Below are 23,285 nucleotides of genomic sequence, written 5' to 3' on the forward strand. Positions count from 1 at the left end.
ATGAAGAACTGAAACAAAAAGGAGAATGAGCAGAGACGCAAATTAAGAAGCAATATGTCTAATGGAAAACAAAAAAATTATAAAATTTAAAACAAGAGGCTTTAACAATGCTGTCAGAACTGGTATCTAATGTTAGAATTGTGTATTATACAGTATACGTTTTATTTTTGTTTACTTTCTGCTTTCTATTAAAATTTGATGAATGCCCATTACATTGGCCCAGGCTGTATAATAAACTTGTCTTAGATCAGTGAGGTAACTGGAGGATTTCACGGTAGGTGTGTCCCTACAGCTAAATTAAATCCACCAACATGATGGCAACCAAAAGCAAAGCAGAAGAGTCGCTGATACCATCTGGTCATGACACCACATTTTTTTCTACTGCATGACTAATATTAGTCAGTCTTGATACATATGAAGCAGCATTTAAAGGTGTACGCCACTGCTATGGCATATCATGACCCTTGACCCTAACAAATCTTGATCACTATGCATCATGAAGTTTTGCTCTGACTCTAGGCCACTCTTGTTTTAATGTTTTATGAATAGTCCACAACTTTATAATACTGTATACTACTGAATCCCTGGAATACTATAAAAAAATAGACCCGACATGTCTGCATGTCCCTTTTGGTTTGTTTCCCACTGGTCCTCATTTGGCACACTTTCTGCTTTACTGCACCTTGTTCGGGTACTGTTTATAGCTGCTGTGGTATCAAGGATGTTTCACTTTTTATTTGTTTAAAATCATTATGCTTACTTTGTGTCTCTTTGCACTCATTCAGTGTTAAATCCTGCTGCAAATTTTTTTACATAGCTTCAGGAGGTATTTATACAAGGTGAGATTTCATCTTTGACGTAATTTGACTTCCTGCTGGTTGCAGAGCAGCTTAACAACTTTGTTTTCAGGCAGGCAGTCTTCTGCTTCAGTGATAATGATGATGACGATGACAATGGTGATGATAGCGATGATGATGCTGACTAGTGGACTACACCATGGTGTGGACCTTGCATGCTTGTGCTCATCTTACGTGGCTCCTCCGTCACGAGGATTACAGCTGCTTTCTGTGGTTCACCTGTAAACTGCCCAGTGTGTGTGTGTGTGTGTGTGTGTGTGTGTGCTGTGCGTATTTTGTGTGAGTATGTGTTTGGGTGGGTAAATTAGAGAGAGATGAAGATTAAGACTGTAAGCCAAGAGAGCAAGTGTGTGAAACTAGGAACGTGTTAATTTTTAAAGAATACAATATGTTTGAGGGAAGGAAGATAGATAGATAGATAGATAGATAGATAGATAGATAGATAGATAGATAGATAGATAGATAGATAGACAGATAGATAGATGAGGGAGGGAGAGAGACATCTTAGATAAAGTCGTGGGGCGGCGAGGGGCGGTCTGCACGCGGTGATTGGAAAATATCGAAGACGCACACGCGCTAATCTGATGATGGTCTCCGATACTGGAGGAGGGAGGGGTCTGTTAAAAAAAGAAAGAAGAAAGAAAAAAAAACAAGAGTAAGACCAAGACGGGAGCATCTGCTCGTGCGCCGCATCCCTTCCTCTCGAGCCTTTTGTGTTTGAAACTCTCATATCTCACATATCAATAATTCAAGCGCGAGCGAGAGAGAGCAGACGAAGCCCCCCCCCCCTCACGCGCTATGAGTTCTGCTGCCTCGTCACTCGTCCAGGGTCCTTCTGCACCGCGCGCGACTCCCGCTCATTGTGTTTGTAAGTGACAGAAAAGCTGCTAAGAAGTGAGAAAAGGTGAAAAGAACAGGTGAAAACTGGAAACTCGCCCGGAGATACGGAGGTAATAAACTGGTTTTTGAAAAAATAAAAGGAGGAGAGAAGGCTGAAAATAAACCGTCTGCTTTCCCCTCAAAGAGCCTCCGCGAGGGAGAGACAGGACTTGCTGTAGGCTAATTAAACAGAAAAGCAACCGGAGTGGCATCTAGTTGTAAAACAACCGTTTACAAGGTTCATCCGGGGAACACCGGGAAACTCTTCCTGCCTTACTTTTTATAAGGGGAATCGACCCACGGTTTAAGGTGTGAAGACGACCGAACAAGTTCGTCGTTCTGGTCCGGTATGCTGGCGTTTTGCCTCCTGAGTGCCGTGTGGCTCGCGGCGAGCCCGGCCCGCGCTCAGAACGAGACGGAACCAATCGTCCTGGAGGGGAAGTGTCTAGTGGTCTGCGACTCCAACCCGACCTCGGACCCCACGGGCACGGCGCTCGGGATCTCGGTGCGCTCGGGCAGCGCCAAGGTGGCGTTCTCCGCAGTCCGGAACACCAACCATGAGCCCTCCGAGATGAGCAACCGCACCATGGTCATCTACTTCGACCGGGTAGGAGCAGTTCGGTTCTATTGCAATATGCTGTTTTCTGTTGTTGTTGTTGTTACAATATAAAAAAGGCTGACAATAGCTTCAAAAGTCAAAGAAACAAAGTAAGTTTGGAATTGATTTAAAACAGTCTTGTCAGTTTTAGGGTTTTATTTTTTTGGTGGTGGGGGTGATGTGGACCAGAAGTTTCGGGATGGTGTTTGCGTGTTGCGTGTTTAATGGTCAGGAACGCCGACCGGTCTGGTAGCGGTCTTGTAGTCTGTGGAGGTCACACAACTGGGATTATCATCGGAGGAAAGTGTAGAATGTCATACAGCCGATTTTTCAGAGGCAACAGAGCGGACAAAACGTGCCATTTCTTGTCGCCGAGACATCTCCGAGACAGCTTCCCTAGTTTTTGATGCAGATATTTTAAAACTCCAAACAGGCTACAGGCTTTGTGCCGTAAACACACAGCTTAGTCTCGGTGTGTGTTGTATGAGAAAAAGACGGTAAAACCAAGAATCCCAGTTATATCTGGCACTGGATGTATGCCACAGTAGCTGGACGTACGCGCAGCTGCATCCTGTGCACGTCTAGCACTGGTTTCATGGACAGCAGAGAGCTGCTCTCTCTCAGTATAATCAAAAGTGGAGCGGAAACCTGCCTGTTTCGTTACGATTCTTTTTTATAGGGAATACATTACCATAGTGGTTAGGAAAGTAAAGCCTGGCAGGCAAACCTTCTGAATATTTCAACTTTTAGAGCTGACAGTATGCAATATGGGAACCGAAATAATTTAGAACTGCAGGTCGAGGGGCGAGGTCCTACCCGCCTGCCGTTAAAGGTTAATTCTCCCTCAAACTGCCGTTCAATTACACGCCATATTTCGCCTCCACCCATAAAACCAGACATTTGGCTGCTGAGATGCATAATTGAAAATTTCATTTGAAAGATTGATTAACTTCCCTTTCATTCCCCATAAAGTTTGGAAGTTCTCACAGGGACAAAAAAGCTCGGATAAAAGAGGAGTTATTCCTTCTCCATCAGCGGAGCTGAATGTGTGGGGCCTTTAGAGACCTCTATCAAAAATAAGAGATGAACTTTTTTACTTCAGAAGATTATCAATAGAAATAGAAAGCTTTCTGTTTGCCCCAGACAATTACACAGGTCAATAGCCTACTAAATAATCCATGGTAAAATTCCTCAGAATATGTTTTGCCACAAGGGGTCCATGGACCTACTGTATTGTAGTTTGTTACATGAAAACATTTGGGATCGCCTGCTTGTGATTTCGTGTTAATAGTGCAAAGATCTAAGACAGAAAATGTTAACACGGAATTTCTTTTTCTTTTTCTTTCTTTCTTTCTTTCAGGTTCTAGTAAACGTTGGGAGGAATTTTGACGAAGAGAGAAGTAATTTCATCGCACCGCGCAAAGGGATTTACAGTTTTAACTTCCACGTAGTGAAAGTCTACAACCGTCAAACTATACAGGTAGCGCGTGTTCGTGTTTGGCTTTCAATGTGCATGCGTGTGCTTGTGTATCTGTGCGCGGACCCCTGCACGCGCCGCCCCTCCTCCACGCTGTTATTTCCTCATAAAAGTTGAATACCAGCCGCAGTCGTTTTGTAGATGTTTGAGATGTCTTTCCCGAGAGAGAACGACGGAGGCGGGCGTTAATAGATGAAAGTCAGTCGCCCGCCACCCGCCGGCCCAATCATAATTAATCAATACATGCACAGAGGACAGAGCCAAATTAAGCGCGTGTAGCCGGCAGGAGGACCGGCTGCTGTGGTGAGCACGAGGAGGGGCGCGCGGCTCCAGCAGCTTTCCTTTCAGCACCACGGACAGCGACGTCTCCTTCTGTCTGTCTCTTATCATGAAAAGAGGCGGCAGCAGGCTGACTCAGATTTTCTGGTTATTTCGAAGATTAAAACATTAAGTACATTGTTGAACAGAGCAAACAGAGACAGGCATTTTAATTTTCTCACTCATACACACAGTCACATGGCTTTTATGTAGAAATAACATGTTTTCACTTATTTGTTTCTCACACACTAATTCAGACACACACAGTGCCCGCAGCGTGCCCCATCACAAGTCTCCTTTCATCCTCCTAACAACTCGTTTTCCCTGTGCCTTAGATGCAGAATCCTTCGTATTCTTTTGATGTGTCAAGTGATAGGAAGCATTGAGCAGTCTCTAAGCCCATTTCCAGCATTTAACATGCACGTGATGACGCTTTACAAACCACGCAGCGTTGATTACAATGTATCTCTTACAAATTAAACTGTTGTGTAATTATGCTGTTGGCTCCCCAGGGCTTTGGCATTATGTTTTCCTACTTATACTTTATTATTGGAGTCTTGAATTAATTAGTATGGCAGCAGCAGTAACAACAATAACAACAACAAGGAGGGCAGGCGAAATGGGAGGGGGGGGTCTAAGCTATGTCAAGCCTAGCACATACTCCCAGTCATCTTTCTGTGACTGAACGCAAATAGACCATGAATGGCAAATGCTTGACTCATGGCACTGAGGTAATTAAGTCTGTCATACCATGCAGAACGCAGTGGTGATAATGCCTGCCATATTACCACTGGTACTGTTACTTGTGTCAATTCGATGTGTTTTCAGTATGAAACAGTATAGCTGTATTATAGCCTACTGTTAGAAGCTAAAACTGAATTTCAGAATTTAATAGTCAATTGAGTGACTTTTAGCAACTAGAATGTGAAGACCACAGAGCTACATCACTTAAGCGCAACTCCTGTTTAGTCCAAATCCTGTAAAGTCCTAATTGTTTTACAAAACAGATTTTTAAATTTTAATTAGGTTAAGCTGTGACAGGTCATAATTCGGACAAATAACAGACAGGTGTAGGTTGCCATCTCTCCTCCAAGCATCCAGTCTGTGTGCTGTTCAACCTCAACCTCTTCTACTCATCATCCCATCCATCCAGCACATCTGCTGTGTTGAAAACTCCCACTGTTTGATTGCCTTAGAGGGAGCTACTGTGGTGCATGCAAGATATGAAAGACAGCAGGAAAAGGAGAGTGGTAGGAATGAAGGGGATTGGAAAGAAAGGAAAGGATGAGACTAAATGTGAAAAGCTAAGAGGGACCAGGGGAAAGAAAGGGAATGAAGAAAAAATGAAAATGAAGAGAAGTGAACAGTGAAAAAATGGATAGCAAATGGAGAACTGAAAAGAAGAGAGGACTGGGAAGAGGGTCAGAAGAAATAAGGGAAATAAAGAAAATTGCATAGAAGAGAAAAAGAGACAAGTCATTGAAAAACAAAAAATGGACAGGGCAGAAAGAAAAAGACAAGGCTCAGGCAGGGCAAAGAGAGGTAGGAAGAAAGCCAGACACCATGAGTAACTATTGATCAGCGGATGCTGTGTAGATGTACAAAGGGATAAACAGTTTGTTCCATCACTCATCAGTCCTTTCCTGTGCATGGATCTGCCTGTCTGTGAGGGGTGTGAGAAATACATGAGTCAAAAAGCCACCACAAACATCTCTCTCTTTGTTTTTGCCTAGCAATTAAATACAAGTATTGCAAATTAAATACAGTGCATTTCTGATCTAAAGACAGCTCCTCTATCCACACTACCCACAATGCCACCCCATCAGCTACACCTAAACATCCACTAATGGATAGCTTGCTTACATTATTCTTCAAACCCACCTACATATCAAACACTTCCTCTTGTTGTAGGGTTACATTTCTTACATGTGCCACCGCCACTTAAATGGAAGAAAATAAACTCCCTCTTCCATACTGAACATCTTGTACCTGCAACTTGGAAAAGAAAGCTCACAGATCAGAAAAACCAACACACGAGGCGCTCGTAGGACATAGTTCTCAAAAATGTAAGATGCATTTTGGACAGGTACATGGGCTTTTCAACCATATGCTTCATGTAGCATTTTGAATATAATTTGAAGTATTAGACATGGCTTAATGTGTTTTTTTTTTTAAATAGCACTGCTCTAAAGAAATCAGAACATAACCCACCAGTCCCATCATTACTAATAAGCTTGACAGTGTTAGGTAGATGTTGGTGCTGTTGAAGGTCTTCCGCAGGGCACTGGATCTAAATTTCTAAAAGGATGATTAAAAGAAAAATACTTTTTTTGGTCAGGAGATGTAAAAGAGGATGGAAAATAACAGCAAATAAAATGTTATGATTCAGTTTTTTTTGTTTATTTGCAGTGTGAATAAGTGATGTTTTACAACAGTATTTTTAAGCACCCAGGCGTTCAGAAGTGGCATTCACAAAGGCCTCAGGCTAAAGCAGCTCTGCATGAGTGAAAGCTACACAAGTAACACATCTAAAATGCCTTATGCTGTGTGTGTCTATTAAGCCTTTCTGTTACTATCATTTTGCTATTGAGAGAAGAAAACCTGGAGGCACTGCTTCAAGCTGTTGATAGCACACTTCCCAAAAAAATAAGAGATTTTACTTTTACGTAGGGCTGTGTGGATTATAAGAACTTATTTTACATTTTGACACAGAGTGACTGTGTCTTTCTGGAGTAATGCAGAATTGTTGCAACTGTGTCAGTGCTAATCATTGTTTGTACGTTAATTTGTAATACACATCTTTGATATTGAACTTGAATCAGTGAGGTCATCACATACTGTATTTCAGTCCCAAGAAATAGGGAACATGCTCAATATTCAAATGCCATTCAGTTTATTTACAGCACCAAATGGTGTACATGGTACCGGTACTGTATACTATAGCTAGAAGACTATTAGTAATACTGTGGTCAAGGATACTGCAGTTATCCAGTGTGTTTAGCATCAGTGTTGTTAACAATGTCATTACTAACTACACTGCAGGGGGTTATGATTTAACTCGTTGTTGTAAGGTTCATTTTTCACAGGGTGTAACCTGCCTCCCGCCCAGTGTCAGATAGGAACGGCTCCAGCCCCCCTGCGACTCTGGCAGTAATAAACAGAAGATAATGGATGGAAGGATTATAAACTTAATTTTATAACTTATACATACTAGTGGGGAAAAAGGGAAACACTGTAAATTACCATAGCATGTTAAGATACAAATGAAGCAGAGTTTTTAAGATACTGCTGAACAGGTGTTAGAATATTAGAATACTTTTTACAGGGCAAGTGAGAGACCATAGTCAGTGATTTCATTAGAAAGCAATATATTCACACTTACCATTACAGCATGTTATTTGCTACCTGAGGAATTTTGCCTGTAAGTAATCTTTCTGAGATTGATATGTGTATATATCCATAATATAATATTAAGATGAAACTTAATATTAGCTAAAGCCACATTTTATCTAGACATCCTTAGATAATGGTTTACTGTATTTAATATAGTCTGAATCTCTCTGCAGCATTACACTATAGACACTGTCATAGTGATCACCTCATTATACCTTGTTATACCTTTTACCATTAGTACCTCATTATTATACTATAGGGTAATAGTAACTAGGCAACAAATATTTATGTGTCACAATTATGTGAAAATGCAACATGTAATATATCAAAAATGTGTTTTTACAGTGAAATTCTTTTATTGTCCTCTTATACCTGTCTTATATTGGCATTCACCCTATAAGTTTCCAGCTATTAAATCCAACTTGCTTTACCTTAACCACATCCTGTTAGTAATTTTAAAAAGTATTCAAAACCAGACTCGCTGCAGCAGTCCACTAACACTCCCACCCCTCAGGTGTGAAAGTGAGTGTTTGTCTCTTTGTGTCAATCCTGTGATAGACTAGTGATCTGTGCAGGATGTACCTCACCTCTCATCTGAAATGGATGGGATGGGATTAACTTCAGCCTAACACAACCCTGAATTGGATAAGTCTTATAGAGAATGGATGAATAATAAAATGCCACATCATAAAAGTATTATTAGTATTAGTTCGTTTTAAGCAATGATTTTTAACACTTTATCAGAGGCATAGGTCACGCTGCTGTAGGGGCACTAATACAAGTTCAGAGGATAGCAGCGAAACATGTATTGCATACAGGATATTTAAGTTAGAGGACTTCTGTGACTAGTTATTTTATGAAAGTCTAGAAGACATAATTCCTAATTTTCCTTCGTAAACATTTTAAACATTGTCTATGCCCATTTCAGTGACACTGCTATAGTGTTTAAGACCAGTAGCACCTCACAAATAGTGAGAATGTAAGAAATACTAGGATGTGTCACTACACAGCCACTGTACTACAGCTTGAGGAAAATGAGTGGCCAGCAGTGTGAAGTGTGAACAGAATCAACAGCATGAATTGAGTAATGACAAAGAAAAAATAGAAACAGACGAGTCCTGTGCTACTGGCTCTGTCAGTGTTCATCTCATGTGCTAGAGAGGCAGGGAAATGAGAGGCAAGTCAAAGCTACATAAATAAACATCTTATCTGTTCTTATGTTCTCTTGTGTTTGAAATGGTGGAAGGAGAAAGTCAGAAGAAAAGACAGGGTAATGGAGTTGGTTTGCCTGCAACTGGCTAGAAGGACAGTATATTCTTGTAGCTGTCAAGCCTCACACATAATGTATTTTTAGTTGCTTGTTTGTGAGCTTGTTTAAAGGGTGGGTGTAGACATTTCTGCCGTACCATGGTAGATTTATTGACTTTCAGAAATTTTTTCTCACTTGTAGTATTTTACCCCAGTTTGATTTTTCAGTTTTAGATGAAAAGCCATATAACCACCCCATGATAAGAATACGAATAGATGTTTTTTGGATCTACTTCAGTCGTTCTTTTTGGGCCTTGTTAGCTAAGGATAACCTAGGGTGGTGATGTTTGTATGTGAAAAAAATACTTCAAGAATATACACCCATTTCATGACTGAAACACTCATAAATTAGTTCTAGTACATGATTTTGATATCACACATTATAATATCTCTTATATTTAAGATTTAAGAGGTCAACCTTAAAAATTAAGAATCTAGGAATAAAGAGCAATGTCTTCTGGTTATGTTTTTTTTATGTTTTAAAAATACTCTAAAGGGTCAAAAATAAAAAGTCCCCTTTCAGCTCATGTCATACCATTAGTTCTTTTGTCTCATGTGACACTTTAATGGATTACAGCAGTGGCCATTGTGCCATTAAAATCATCCACTGTCAGAAGCTGAAGGCTATGATTAAAGTCTGTACAAGTCAGTGTTCTTCCAAAGTCACTGTGTTAAGCAGAGATGGTAGCAAAGAGAGAGAAATATACCTAATATGCATAGTAAATGTTGCTTTAATTGGTGCTGGTGTATGAATGTCATTTATAGTTAAATTATTGTGATAAATATCTAGTGTAAAAGTATTTGTATGTCTTTGTACATCTTGTGTGGTTTGTCTGCATGCACATAGATACACACACACACACACACACACACACACACACACACACACACACACACACACACACACACACATAGAGCAAGCCAGATGCTTCGTTTCATTTTTATCCAGTCAACCTTTGTTTAATCTTCCTCATTTTGGCAGAACATTATAGAAAGTTTGTGCTCATGTGCCCATGTGTGAAAAGGAGGAGGTGTTGAGAGAAACTATTCTTTGAATAATCATTGTCCTTAAACCGAACAAGATTTTCTTGCAAAAACCCAGTAAAAGTGAATCATTAGAACTGTAGACATATTCTAAAAAAAGTACATTTACATGTTTTGCCAACAGCTCTTTAGACCTAAAGCAGTGTTTAATTGAACCACTCAGGATTTGCTCTACAGTCTCAGATCAACAATTATAAATAAGCTTATTAAAACCTACATAGATGACATTCAAAGAATAGAATTAGAGTCTTTGAATTTTTTTGTAAAACTTGGGGGAAATCCACCTTTCAGAGTAATTTTTTGTAATTAAAATTAAAAAAAACATGCAGGTGACATCAGGCTTCTGAAAGGCCACACATTGTATACTTTAACAACCATGCAATTTTGATTAAAGAATAAAGTATTTCATATGGAGCCACAGCAGCTGTGCTGGCAAATCAGAACTGGACCAAACATTGTGGCAACAGTCAAAGGAAAAGGCTTATTAACATGCTTTAGTAGCCTTTCACACTCACATATATCCCAGTCTGATTATCCCTCCATCAACAAGCAATAAACTGTAATGTTAAACTAGGTGTATGTTGTTTTTAACAAAATATTATTTCAGATGCAATATTTGTAGCCCTGAAAGTCAGAGCTGCTTGTATTTGTGGTCAGTTCAGAAAAGTAAATTTGAGGTTGCCTTGATATGATATTTTGATGGCTTCTAGTGCTTCTCATAAATCTTTGCATTTCAAGTGGAGCAAATAAAAATTAGGGAACTGTATTAAAGGCTCTTTTGTGGGGTTTTTTTTCTTTACAATTCCAAAGTTGATGATAGGTGTTAAAACATTGTCCATAGCTGATATGTTCATGACAGGTCGCTAACATTCACCTTCAATGTACCATTGGTCTGATAGATTTAAACTTAATGGCAAATCAAAGAGCAAATATCAGAGTTGGTTTTGATAAATTAGGTAGATGGACCTTATCAGAAATGTAGATGTGTTTTGCACCTGATAATATTATATACCATATAAACAGCAAAACTAGATTGAAATACATATAAAAATTGCTTCAGCTATATGACTAAAATGACAACTTTTGCACAAGGTAGAACCTTACTTTATATAGGAAAATGTTGAGCTTTACTATTAATATCAACACTACAAAGGTTGCTGTGTTATTGTAATTAGCTCCCCGATAAAGGAATAAACAACACATATGCAAGGAGGCACACAAATGATCAGTCTACATAAAACCTTCAGGAGCACAGCTTTCTCAGGTCTAGAGTCAGGTAATTTCATCCACCTATACAATTTAACTTTGTCATAGTTTTTAAGATAATACCTGATGTATATGTGTGTATGAGAACTGTGTCCATGAGGTGAAACAAGCATGGCATGTTGTGGTAGCATTGCACAGGGCAAAGAGCAGATTGTAAGAGCAGCTGCAGTTGAGTCAGAGGCCACAAAATGACATGGCAGAGTGGCATATCTCATCTTTGACTGAAGTTCAGTTTTTTCATAAAAAAGGGATGAAACTAAATATTTTATTTTTCTCATGATTGTAAATATATTCTACTTACTTTATTACCTTTATTCACATCCTTTGACATTTAAAATAGAATAATATTTAATTTTCTCATTTGTATTATGTGGTGTCTTATTGAGAAATCTACTGGTGCCTTCAGCCTTTTTGGGGTGCACACTGTACAGTAAATGCTATATCAGAGAATCACAGGTCTATCTGGTGTTGTAGATGTTCTCAACTGACTTATCTTAATTACTTTTCCTCTTTTGCTGTGGTATGACATTTGGTAACTGATGAGTCAGAGATGCATGTTTTGCCTCTCACTAAGGAAGAAATATGATGGCTGAAGGCTTTGCCCATTGGCTTCCCCAAGTTAATGATGTTTTTCCCTGAGGCAATATTGATGAAGACTGGTGAAGATTTGCTGACATCTGTAAGATCTGTTTTTCTGCCTGGTCTATAAAGTAAATAGTTCGGTAAAGGTCTGACCTTTTCTCTGGTTACCACCATCTCATTGCATCATTTCTGCTTAGTTTGTAATTACAGATTGCTTCAATTGAAACCCTCTGAAATGACTACAGTGTATGACAACACATCTGCATTTGCAGTATCTAAGCCCTACTGCTGTGTTTACACAGGAACAAAACAGATCTTATTTAGCCCTTTGAACAGCGAACAATTAGATTATGTGTGATACAGTGTGACTGTGAGCCAGCACACTCATTACGACTCTGACGCTGAACCTGCTAAATTGAATTCAGTCAGCATTAATTTGATTATTAACACTTGCACATTTCTTACTGTTACATGTCAGAGGTTTTTTTGTGATGAAGGCCTACATACAGTACACCTACTCAGTCATACCTCAAAGAGTAGATGGTACTCTACATGTAATTTACATTTATACTATAGTAAGTATAGATTTTCTTCCACATATGTCTGCAATTTGCTTCACATTAGAATATATTGAATATATATATAATTTATAGGCCTAACCAATCCATGACCATTATATGCAGCCTTTTAAAATTCAGCTGTGAAGCCACTGCTGTTGTTCTGCCTTCTTTGACCAGTCAAACTGAAAAATGCATAACTTTCCTTGCCCTTTTCCCTCTATGTCCAGTGTTTTTAAAATTATCTGTGAAAATTCATTCATATTTTTATGGTAGTTACTGATAGAAAACAGTATCATCAGATTCAATGAGGCAAAGGCAAAGACCTGTCTTGCTGTGCCAGCAGAGGTAGAGAGGCTGCAGTGATCACTGCGGCACTGATGGAGGAAACGTACATTAGAAGACGAGAAACAGTGTACTATGTTGCAGTCACTCTTTGTTGTAAAAGTGATAAAGTGATCTTTTGATTAGCCACTGTCAACTTCTATCTGGAATTTTTTGGCTGGGGAACAGCGACTTTCACTTTAGAACGTAAATAAATAGCAGACAGTGTTTAGTTACTTTGGCAGTAAGTTACTATCACTTCCACCATGTTCTTACTAATGTAGTTGTATATTAGTTATACTAGGTGTAAACATACCATTAGATATTTTTTTTTATTCTTACTGTAGTAAAATTTTAAATTTGTGGAATGGAAAAAATGGAAAAATGAAAAGAATGGGAAAAAAGTGTATTGGAAAGGGTTAAAAAAAAACACCACCCTGCGTAGAAAGCAGCTAGTGTAGGTTTAGAATGTAATGTTCAAACATGCAAAAAATAAATAAAAAAGCACCAAATAATCAGACAGTGATTTTACGATGCGTCACCAAATTTCCACTGTTTCCTTACATTCATTAGGAAGTAGCGTCACCCACAATCCCCTGTGCTGATTATTTGATTGCTATTTGCCAACATATATGTTTTAAGTCAAATTGCAGTGCATTAAGCTGGTGTTCATGAATAAAGATCCTGCTGAGAGTGACTCAACATTTCTGCATATTTTTGAACAATGCAATAGAATTGGGTAGAATAGGGTAGAATTGCTAACTATTAACACTGTGATTTACTTGTCTTCACTGTTAAGATAAGCTAATCAGTTAATCATTCAAAGCTTCTGTGCAAGAGAGTTTGTACAGTAATATTTTTTACATTTTGCATTCATCTGCAACTAATATCCAATGATGTCAGTCTTTCCCCAAAAACACTGCTTTTCTGTTAGATGTTTGCTTTTGTACTGTGGCCTGGAGTAACTTTGCTGCAAACTTTAGAAAACTTCTTCCACTATAGAACACTTTGCAATTTTAAAGACAGAAGGGGGTCACAGGCCACAGCCAGATGTACGATTATACATGTGTCCCATCTCCATGTATCTGTCTGGAAAGAGAAGGATGAGATAGAACAAATAGGTAGAAAGAGAGTAAAAATAAAGGTGACAGGAAAAGATCCAAGGAGAAACAGGCAAGAAAAGCAAATGAAAAGATTTAGAGATAAAAGAGAAATACCTAGAGATGAAGAGGAAAAAAAGACATAGCAAAAGAAAAAGAGAAAAAACAACTAGGACAAAAGAAAACATAAGAGTATCATTGCCATGTCAAGACAGTTGACTGGACAGGAACTGATGATGCAATAATAGGATGTCATCATGTCGTTGGCATTAAGTGCTGCACTGAGACATCACGCCCCTTCATTCTACATATTGAGCCAGACTTTCTATCTTATGCCTTCTTGCTCCCCCTCCAGCTTTGTCCTGCATTTCACCCCTTTTTCTGCTACCCCTTTTCCTCTTTTTATGTATCCTCTTTTTGCTTCCTCATCCTCTCACTCTCTTTATCGCTGTTATTCTGTCTCTCTCTCGTACTCAGCCAGTTAATTGGTGCTTATGCATTAATGAATGCAGATCGATTGAGACCTGACACGATGCACAGTCCTATTATCATGCTTTTATATTTATGGCTGCTAATTGTAAGGGTGTAGTTCACAGTGTGTGTGTATGTGTGTGTGTGTAATTAGGGGAGTCACACACAGGCACAACCACCACATGTTTTTTATTCACACAGGCATAAGGGTGTGTGTGCGCACATACATGCATGTGTGTGTGTGTGTGTGTGTGTGTGGTGGCCACAGTGTCATTCTTCCAAATCCACTGCCAGATGTTTACGAGAGTTATACATCACTGGCACATACAACACGCTGACCTACTAGCGGTGTGTGTGTGTGTGTGTGTGTGTGTGTGTGTATGTGGGAGAGAGAACGATTTAAGTCCCTTTCAGAGTTACATTGTTTTCTCTAAATCCTCTGCCAATTTTACATGTTGGCATATGTCGGAATGTCATTTTCTGTAAAAGCTAGCAGTTTTGTAGATTACCAGGGTATATAATACCTAATAAATAACAGGTGTCACATAAAGACACACACAAAATTATGGAATCTAAACAGAAGGTACAAAGTACAGCCTGTATGTCACAATGATAATTTTGCCGCAGCAGATCTGAATCTAAAGAAGGGCTTTTATGTTAGTCCATATTGTAAAAAAAAAAAAGAAAAAGAAAAAGAAAAAAGACTATGATGCCCAAATTAAAGAAGAACTGCTCTACTTGCTCCTTATACCAAATATAGCAATGCAGTTTAGTGGGATGATTCAGTAAAAGTCTTTTGTCTTTTATACTGTACATAAAGTCTTGACTTGCCTTTCACATGCCAAAATCCAAATATCACACAAGCTTTTTCTTTTTAAACAGTCCCATAATGTTTTAACAAAGTCACTTTGGTGCTTCTCCTCAACAGACACCTTTGTGTGAAAGCCAAAAAGCCATTATTTTGCCTGATAGAGCCTGGCAGTGTAAAACATAATGGGTCTAGTTGGCTTAACTAGGCAAAACAACAATGGACTGTAAAGACGTAAAGATTGTGTCTGTGTTATGTGGGTATCTAGGGAAATAGCCTATTAGCTTTTTCCCTTACTGACTGGCATTGGTAACTACTGACATATGCATTTAGTATAATTAGTGAGGAAGGAAACACATACTAGTACTTGTTAGTTCTGCAGTAGACATTTAATGTCACATCCCCAGTCCTGGTACTAGCACTGTGTTTCCCTGATAATTTTAGACCCAGTCCCTTGCCATCATTCTCCTTTCACTCTACCAGGTCTGCCCTGCGCCACCCACACTCACTTCTTGATTCTGTTATCACCCAGTCAGTATAAAATCCTGCAGGCTGCACTCAGTCCCTTCCACATTTGTCTCTGCATACCTGTTTTGTGAACAGCCTGTTTTTCCCATTTAGACTCCAACCTTGCTCACCCTGTCTGTATTTGTTGGGCTCATCTGTGTATATCTTCACTGGATCTGGTCAGTTGTTTGCTCCCTGTCTGGACTGTTTTACTTTACCTGTCTGCAAACATATGTTTCATGGACCTGTTTATCACCTTGTATCTTTGTCACTTTCCCCAAGAGTTATTACTTAACTGCATTTCCAGAATTCCCTGTTCAGTGTTAGGGAGTGTGTTTCCTCACCTGTGTTCTCTGCACTGCTATCTGATAAAGATAAACTATCCAGGAGTTTTCTTTACCCATGTCTCTTAGGCTACCTGGGAAGAAGTGTGTACTTGCCTATATCTCCAAAACATTCTCATCCCAGGGCGTCAAATGCTAACTGATTGTATTTTGGTGTCACATATATATGCATCTGTTTGGGAGACACAATATAACCCACAAGCCCAGGATACTTGACAAAACATCTGTTTTGTCAACATCTGAGTCAACCTCCTCTTAAAGGCAGAGTCAGGGATTCTGGCAAATTATTGTTGATATTTTGGTCAGCACCTATACAATCTGTTGCAGTTATGGTGTCATAACCACACTCCTCAGAGTTCATGAACGCACATTACCATGTCCGTGATCTGACTGAGAGAAGAGCCGATGCCAAAGGAGACATGTCAGAATCCAGCAGGTTGGCTCTTCATGGGTAATAAAGTTAAAAGTCAAGCTTCCACATTGCAAGAAAAAGGCTGAAGTCTCACAACATACATTTGCAAAATCTGCAATTTAGCCAAATGTCCATGGAGAAGCTGATTTAGAAAACAGGCTCATGTGACATGGTTAATGTAATTTATCACAAAGATCACCTAATTGACCATCAGACTGACCATAACGATTTTCAATGGATTGTAGCAAACAATGCCTAGCAGAAGAAGGGCAACGTCTGCATTTCTACTCATGTCTTTCAAAGAGTAAGTGCTTTCCTTGTCCTGATTGGCTAAAACAAGGCGGCCCAACTCCAATCCAGTTCTCAGCAATTATAAAGAAATGACTGCACACAACCACCTGGAGTTTGTGGAGCATACAAGGAATAGACATGTGAGAAATGTGTAGTTGGAATCACTCACTACACCTTTAATGTAGTGTTTCTCCCTTAATGTAATATGTCATAAAAACAGCGTTGAGTACTGACGTGAGGGGGTTGACAGTGTTCTCTACTGATAACCCATCTCCAACAGATGCCAGACATATTTTTGGTGTCTGCATGAGAGGGAGAAAGTACTTGATAAAGCATCAACATTAGAAGATCTAAGAATAGGAACAGGTTGGTACCTCTTGAGACATTGTTCTACACAATTTTGCCCGGGAACAGTTATTACCTGTGTCCTCAGTATTATCTGTTGTCTGTCTCTTCTCTGCAAGTCCTGTTATTCTTAGTTGCAAGCTGGTTACCTATGTCTGCCATTTTACCTGTCCTGTTGCACTTATCTGTGCCTGCCATCTTACTTGTGTTTACTGACTATATGCACCTGTGTTCATTTTAACTGCCGTTTCCAGGTGTACTCCTTTTTACTACCATAAATTCATTTTCTTCACCAACCCACCCTACATCTCTCTGACACTTGCTACACTGCCTGCGAAATGCCTCCATAAAAGTAATGTGTCATTTGTTTTAATTGTGCACTTGTTTCCTTCACTCATCAAATCTTCCAACCCTGTCTCCTAGAAATTACTTTCATATACTACTAAACTGCTTTGCAAATGATGTTGTAGCAATGGAATTGCTGTCTCTCTATTGCTGTCTCTCTAGCTGGATTTTGTTCAGAAGCAATTCTATTTATTTATTTATTTATTTTAATGAATGAACAAAGCACTACATTTATTGTTGGCAGTAGAGTCACTAGGTGGTGGTTAGGGTGCATGGTGGGTGTGCAAAGTGCACAGCTGTCACACCAGAGAATATGGTTTGCATCCTGAATCTCATTTGCAGTTAGGTTTAGGCAACAAACACACTTTTTAAATATAAATACCCATCTGAAATCATTTCTATATTAAACTAGACCTTAACCATGTGTTAAACATAACCATAGAACGCTCCAGACGCTACAACTGGACATTGTACTGCAAGATCAGACATTTTAGTGGAAAATCAATATATTGTTTGAAACTTACAAAATATGCATAGGCTATTAACAATTCCTCATTACTAATATGCGAAGTTTCCTACAAAATGTATCTGCACATTAGTTCTATATAAATTTAATTTCTGGGGCAAAGGGTTGAATCTGGAGAGGTGACAGTTACTGATGCCAGCTGCACAGCAGGATGAGATCCACATTTCATGTTTCTTCATTTGAGTGCTCATCTTCCTTTGGTAATGGAAGACTCTTGGAATGTGAATGTGATTTTAAGAAGTCTGCACTGATTATTGTAATTACATTAAATTTCGTAGACTTCAATGGCATAAACCTATTTTTGCTTGCTGTGATAGACCAAAAATACATAGCGTACTTAAAAATACTTAAATTTGTGCTGCAACTTACCATGTTCAACAAAAACATGACTTTGGTCTGTTATTAACATCCCTCAAATTTAAAGCTGAAACTTGCTGACATTGGTGACTCCTTCCATCCATGAGTACTATTGTGTGCCTTTGTTTGAAAGACTTTTGACCAGTTGGCAGCTCTAGACCTCTGAGGGAGGACAAATATGCATCAGAACATGGAGTGTGAAGCTGTCAAACTAAAAAGCAGAAGTTGAATAAACATCAACAAGGAGGAGAGTTATTTTCCCAATAGCACATGATGTGTTCAACAAGAGTCAAGTTCAGGTCAAACAGGCAGAGCAAAGCGCTCTCATGTCATACTCAGTGATGGCTCCTTTGCCTTATCTTGGTCCCCCATGGCCACTGTACATACTGTAACTACAGAAGCTACTGTACAGTATGTATGACAACATTTTATCAGTAGTGGTTTCAGTTGGGGGTGGCATGGTGGGGCAGTGGTTTGCACGTTCTTCTCATGTCTGCGTGTGTTTTCTCCAGGTACTCCAGCTTCCTCCCATAGTCCAACCACATGCAGATTGGGGTTAGGCTACTTGGTGACTTTAAATTGTCTCAAGATGTGACTGTGAGTGTTTGCCTGTCTCTATGTGTCAGCCCTGTGATAGACTGGTGATGTGTCCTGGGTGTAAACTGTCTTTCACCCAGTGTTAGCTTTGATTGGCTCCAGCCCACCACAATCCTGAATTGGACCAAGAGGTTTAGTGAATACTGGTGACCTGTCCAGGGTGTACTGCTGCCTTTCACCCAAAGAGAGCTGGAATGAATGGATGGTTTCAGTTGCAACTCAACTGAACAAACCCAGCAGTCATTTGTATGTGAAATTTAAATCTGCTAATCGTCCCCTGAGAGATAATTATAGGTATAATTACTATATAATTATATAAATGTATCACTATATGCAGTAAATATGTAGCTGTGGTACTAATATCTTATTATTTTTTGCAGCAATAACTAAGAAAATTCCATTGTGGTCAGTTTTGCCATGAACTATTCTGTGTTTCCATCTTGCTAATTAAAAAAAATAGTTTAAGTATAGTCTGAGTGTTTTCATCAAATTCATAGGCTGGCTGTTCAGAGCAGCACACATGCACAACAACACACATTCACAGGCATATACAGTCTGAGTTGCAATGTTCAGTTTGCTATTAAGAGGAGTGCCTTGCTAAGAGAGCTCTTGACTCTGACAGGCTCTCAATCTCCTGCCCACACACGCACACACACACACACACACACACACACACACACACACACACACACACACACACACACACACACACGCACGCACGCACACACACGCACACACACAAACTCACTTCTTCTTGCCTGACCATCAGGTACAATGAGGTGGATAAGTGTGTAATTATGTGATGTTTATCACTATGTTTCATCAGTTAGGAATAGTAGTATGTTTCATTGCTTCCACGGTGTGCAGAGATATTTTGATGTACAGTATGTAAGGCTCAGGTGTGAGTTTTGGCCTGAACCTTGAAACCTTACATGATGTGTGGGACACCTATTATCACAAATGCCTTTAACAATTTAATTCAATCCGTATGTCATGTGAGCAAATTAGTACAAGAAGATCGCATGAGTCATTTAAAACCCTCCACTATTAGATGCAAAATGAGGTGGTATAGAGACAACAATTATATATATTATTTCTATAAATATATATATTATATAGGATTAGGATAGGATATATATGAAATGACATAACTAACTTACAAATAGCTTGAATATTTTCCCCATGCTGATGATCATTCATATAGTCCTGTAGAGTGCAGCCACCTCTTCAAATGCAGCAGAACACGAACCTTGTGTTCTCTTTTCTTTATCATAGTGATCCTGCATTTTCTTATTTAAACATTCATTTCAGTTTGCTTTAGTACATCTCCAGTGCCAGGGGCAGGATAAAACCATTTTGGTGAAACATATGGGTGAAACAAATCCAGGGAGTGCTTGTATTTGTGTGTGTATGTATATGTGTGTGTGTTGGCTGGCCTAGAGAGGGTGGGGATTCATCACTGACAGCTATTTTTTCTTTATAAGAAGAAGCTGTTATTCCCCATTGAAACCTTGTTGAGTCAGACACAGTGTGGATCTGTTGTGACTTTGTGTCTGTGAATGTCTCTTTAAGTCTTCTTGTTATCCAAGTGGTAATTGGGAAAAAAACAGGGAGGTGCATACAGTATCTATTGATAATGTGCATACATGTGATCCATGTGATAATGTGCATACAACACAAAGCTGCATCATGGAAATATAATTTTTTTTTTATAACCACATACATAGTTGTATGTATTTTTAAATAAATCACTGTATGTAAGCACTTTACAAATCTTGCATCTCAACTAGGAAGACAAAAAATATGTTTTGAATGCAAGTAATTGTCGTTATGATATTGAGCATTTGAATGCCTACGTTTGTGTGCAAGTATTTGTCTGGCAGGTTTTTTTTCAGCATCTTTGTTTCCCCTTTTCAGTCTGTAAACTCTCTGTTCTTTTCCACCTTATCCAGGTGAGCCTAATGCACAATGGCTGGCCGGTGATTTCAGCGTTTGCTGGCGACCAGGATGTGACACGCGAGGCAGCCAGCAATGGTGTTCTGATCCAGATGGAGAAGGGGGACCGGGCCTACCTCAAACTGGAGAGAGGAAACCTAATGGGAGGATGGAAATACTCCACCTTCTCCGGCTTCCTAGTATTCCCTATGTAGAGGAAAAGGGAGAGGAAGAGGAGGAGGAAAAGAGGGTGGAAACAAAGAAGGAGGAGCTGGTGGAAGAAGGAAAGAATAATGAAGTCTAGGAAAAGGCAGATGAAGGAAGAAGAGGGGCATGGGAAAGAGACAAAGACACGAATAAGATGGAAAACGAGGAGAAGAAAATATAAGAGGGAATGTGACAACAGACTTCTGTTTGGGATGCTGCAGAGGGAGGAGGGAAGAGGAAGGATGAGAGATTTTAGAGAGATGTAACAGCATGACACAAATTTAATACAAGAGTAAAAAAGAGAGAATTATGGAGCCACTTCATGAAAGATTATGGCCAGCTTCTTCACTTCCTTTCTTCCTTCCATCTATCCTTTCATCCATCCTTTTCCTCCCTCTGTTTTTTTTCTGTGGCTTGACTGCAGCTTTGGACAGCCAAAACTTTTTTTATTCTCTGCTGAAAGACGCAATTGATCATTTATATGTCCCAGAGTGTTTTAATGCCCGAGTGTACCCACCCATCTTTCCTCCACATTCACCATTCAATCATTAATTCATCAATTTCCATCAACATAAGCTTTGAAGAATGTTTCTCAAAGAACTGCTCCCCACATCTGCCATTTAATGTGGTCATATTTGTACTCTTTTTTTCTTATGCTTGACATAAATTGCACTGATTTTGGATCAGCCTCTACCCCAAAGCCAAACTAGAGTTTTTACAGGGGACACTCTAAACTCTGATCACAAAATCAGGGACACATTTGCATTCCTTGTAAAGCTGTGTTTTATAGTTATCATAATACGTATTGGCTTTTTCAGATACCTAGACAGTTTGTTCTGGAAATGCAAATCTGTTTTCTCCCCATTTGTCCTTTCCATTTTTTCTTAATCTGTGTTTCCTAATCCATGCATACAGCCCTGCTTTTTCCTCCTGCATCCCATTTCCTGTTCTTTGTCTTCAAATGGGATGTTTTCATTTGTTACTACAAGCTATTGCTATAGACATGCTTGCCAGCTTTTACCATTGAAGACAACTGTTAATCTATAATAGGTCAACCATACTGTCTGACTGTGACTGACAGTAACAAAGGTAGACACATACTGTACAAATGAAATCTATAAACAATATATAAAAACTAATTTCATATCGATATTGAAACATTATTGTAAAATGTCTATATATATATATATATATATATATATATATATATATACAGTTATAATGCACATTTTCAACAGCATATAATGTTCTGGCACAAAGGCAATGCTTCTGACTTACATTGTTTTTTTATCAATATCATGAGGAAACAATCAGCACTTTTGCCAAGTGTTGTCAAGTTACAAAATTAGCACATATCAATACAGTATGTGCGAAAAGAAAGTAAATCATGATGCAGATTTTTATTAGATTTGTTTAGACACTGGCCCTGTGATGGACTGGTGACCTGTCCAGGGTGTACCCCTGCCTTTCACCCAAAGAGAGCTGGGATAGGCTCCAGCAGATCCCTGTGACCCTAATTAGAAATAAGCAGATATAGATAATGGATGGATGTTTAGACACTTCGAATGTGGATGAAGTTAGGAAAAGATCATGGCCCTTCTGTAATATTGGAAAGGTCAAACGCAATCTTTCTCTTAATGTTTTTGTTAGCTTAAACTGTCAATATTCTAACAGTCTGGTGTCAGAGGCCAGTGCTTTGTACAGCCACTGCTCACCATGGCTTCCACACTAAACTCATGTGCACTGCATAACTTAAAGTTACATGTTGTTAACAAATGTAACTGAGAAAACAAATTGGTGGTACATACCTGTAAGGACATAGGAGCCGACAGGGTTTCTACAGTATCTGACTTACATGAAGCAGCTAGCTACTTTCATCTTTCACAAAGCACAATATAACACCATGAAATGAAAATACATTTCCACTGTAATGAAAGTGTGGAGGTACTGAATAAAAAAAAATGTTGTAACACTGGTACTGACACAATGCACTCAGTAACACAGGCAGTATTTCTCTACTTTGCTACTTCAGTGACTTTATCAAGTCTTTGGCAGCCACACAGACATTCAAATCGACCTCCATCCTGTCCAGCCACCTTCATCTTCCCTCCATCAGCCCCACCGCCCCAACGTACACCCTCTCCACTCCTCTACTGTTGGTCTCTCATTACTGCTGCTGTTTTTCAGAATCCCAGCCCTCCCTGTCCAGGATCCTCTTCTCTCTTCAACTATGCTGTTTACCCGCAAGTGCAGATTTCTCTGTTCCTTTTTTTAGATACCTCTGTTATCCCCTCACTCTCTCTCCCTCTCTCTCCCTCCCTGTCTCTTTCTCTCTCTTTCTCTCCCTCTGTCTCTCTCACTCACACTCTTTTTCTCTCTCTCCGTTACTTTCCAAAATAGTCCATCTCCTTCTTCTTCCTCATGTCTGAACTTTATC

The 23,285-nt window shown here is 39.2% G+C and overlaps 1 protein-coding gene across 1 annotated transcript; it reads left to right on the forward strand.

Moving 5' to 3' along the window:
* Positions 1 to 1,856: 1,856 nt before the first annotated feature.
* Positions 1,857 to 21,825, forward strand: cbln1 (cerebellin 1 precursor). Its single transcript, XM_026311704.1, has 3 exons — positions 1,857 to 2,343; positions 3,695 to 3,814; positions 20,659 to 21,825. Exons 1-3 carry the CDS (start codon positions 2,086 to 2,088, stop codon positions 20,854 to 20,856), a joined length of 576 nt encoding a protein of 191 aa, XP_026167489.1. The 5' UTR covers positions 1,857 to 2,085; the 3' UTR covers positions 20,857 to 21,825.
* The last annotated feature ends 1,460 nt before the right edge of the window (positions 21,826 to 23,285 follow it).

The sequence above is a fragment of the Mastacembelus armatus genome, chromosome 6 (genome assembly GCF_900324485.2).
Source record: "Mastacembelus armatus chromosome 6, fMasArm1.2, whole genome shotgun sequence".
Lineage (NCBI taxonomy): Eukaryota > Metazoa > Chordata > Actinopteri > Synbranchiformes > Mastacembelidae > Mastacembelus > Mastacembelus armatus.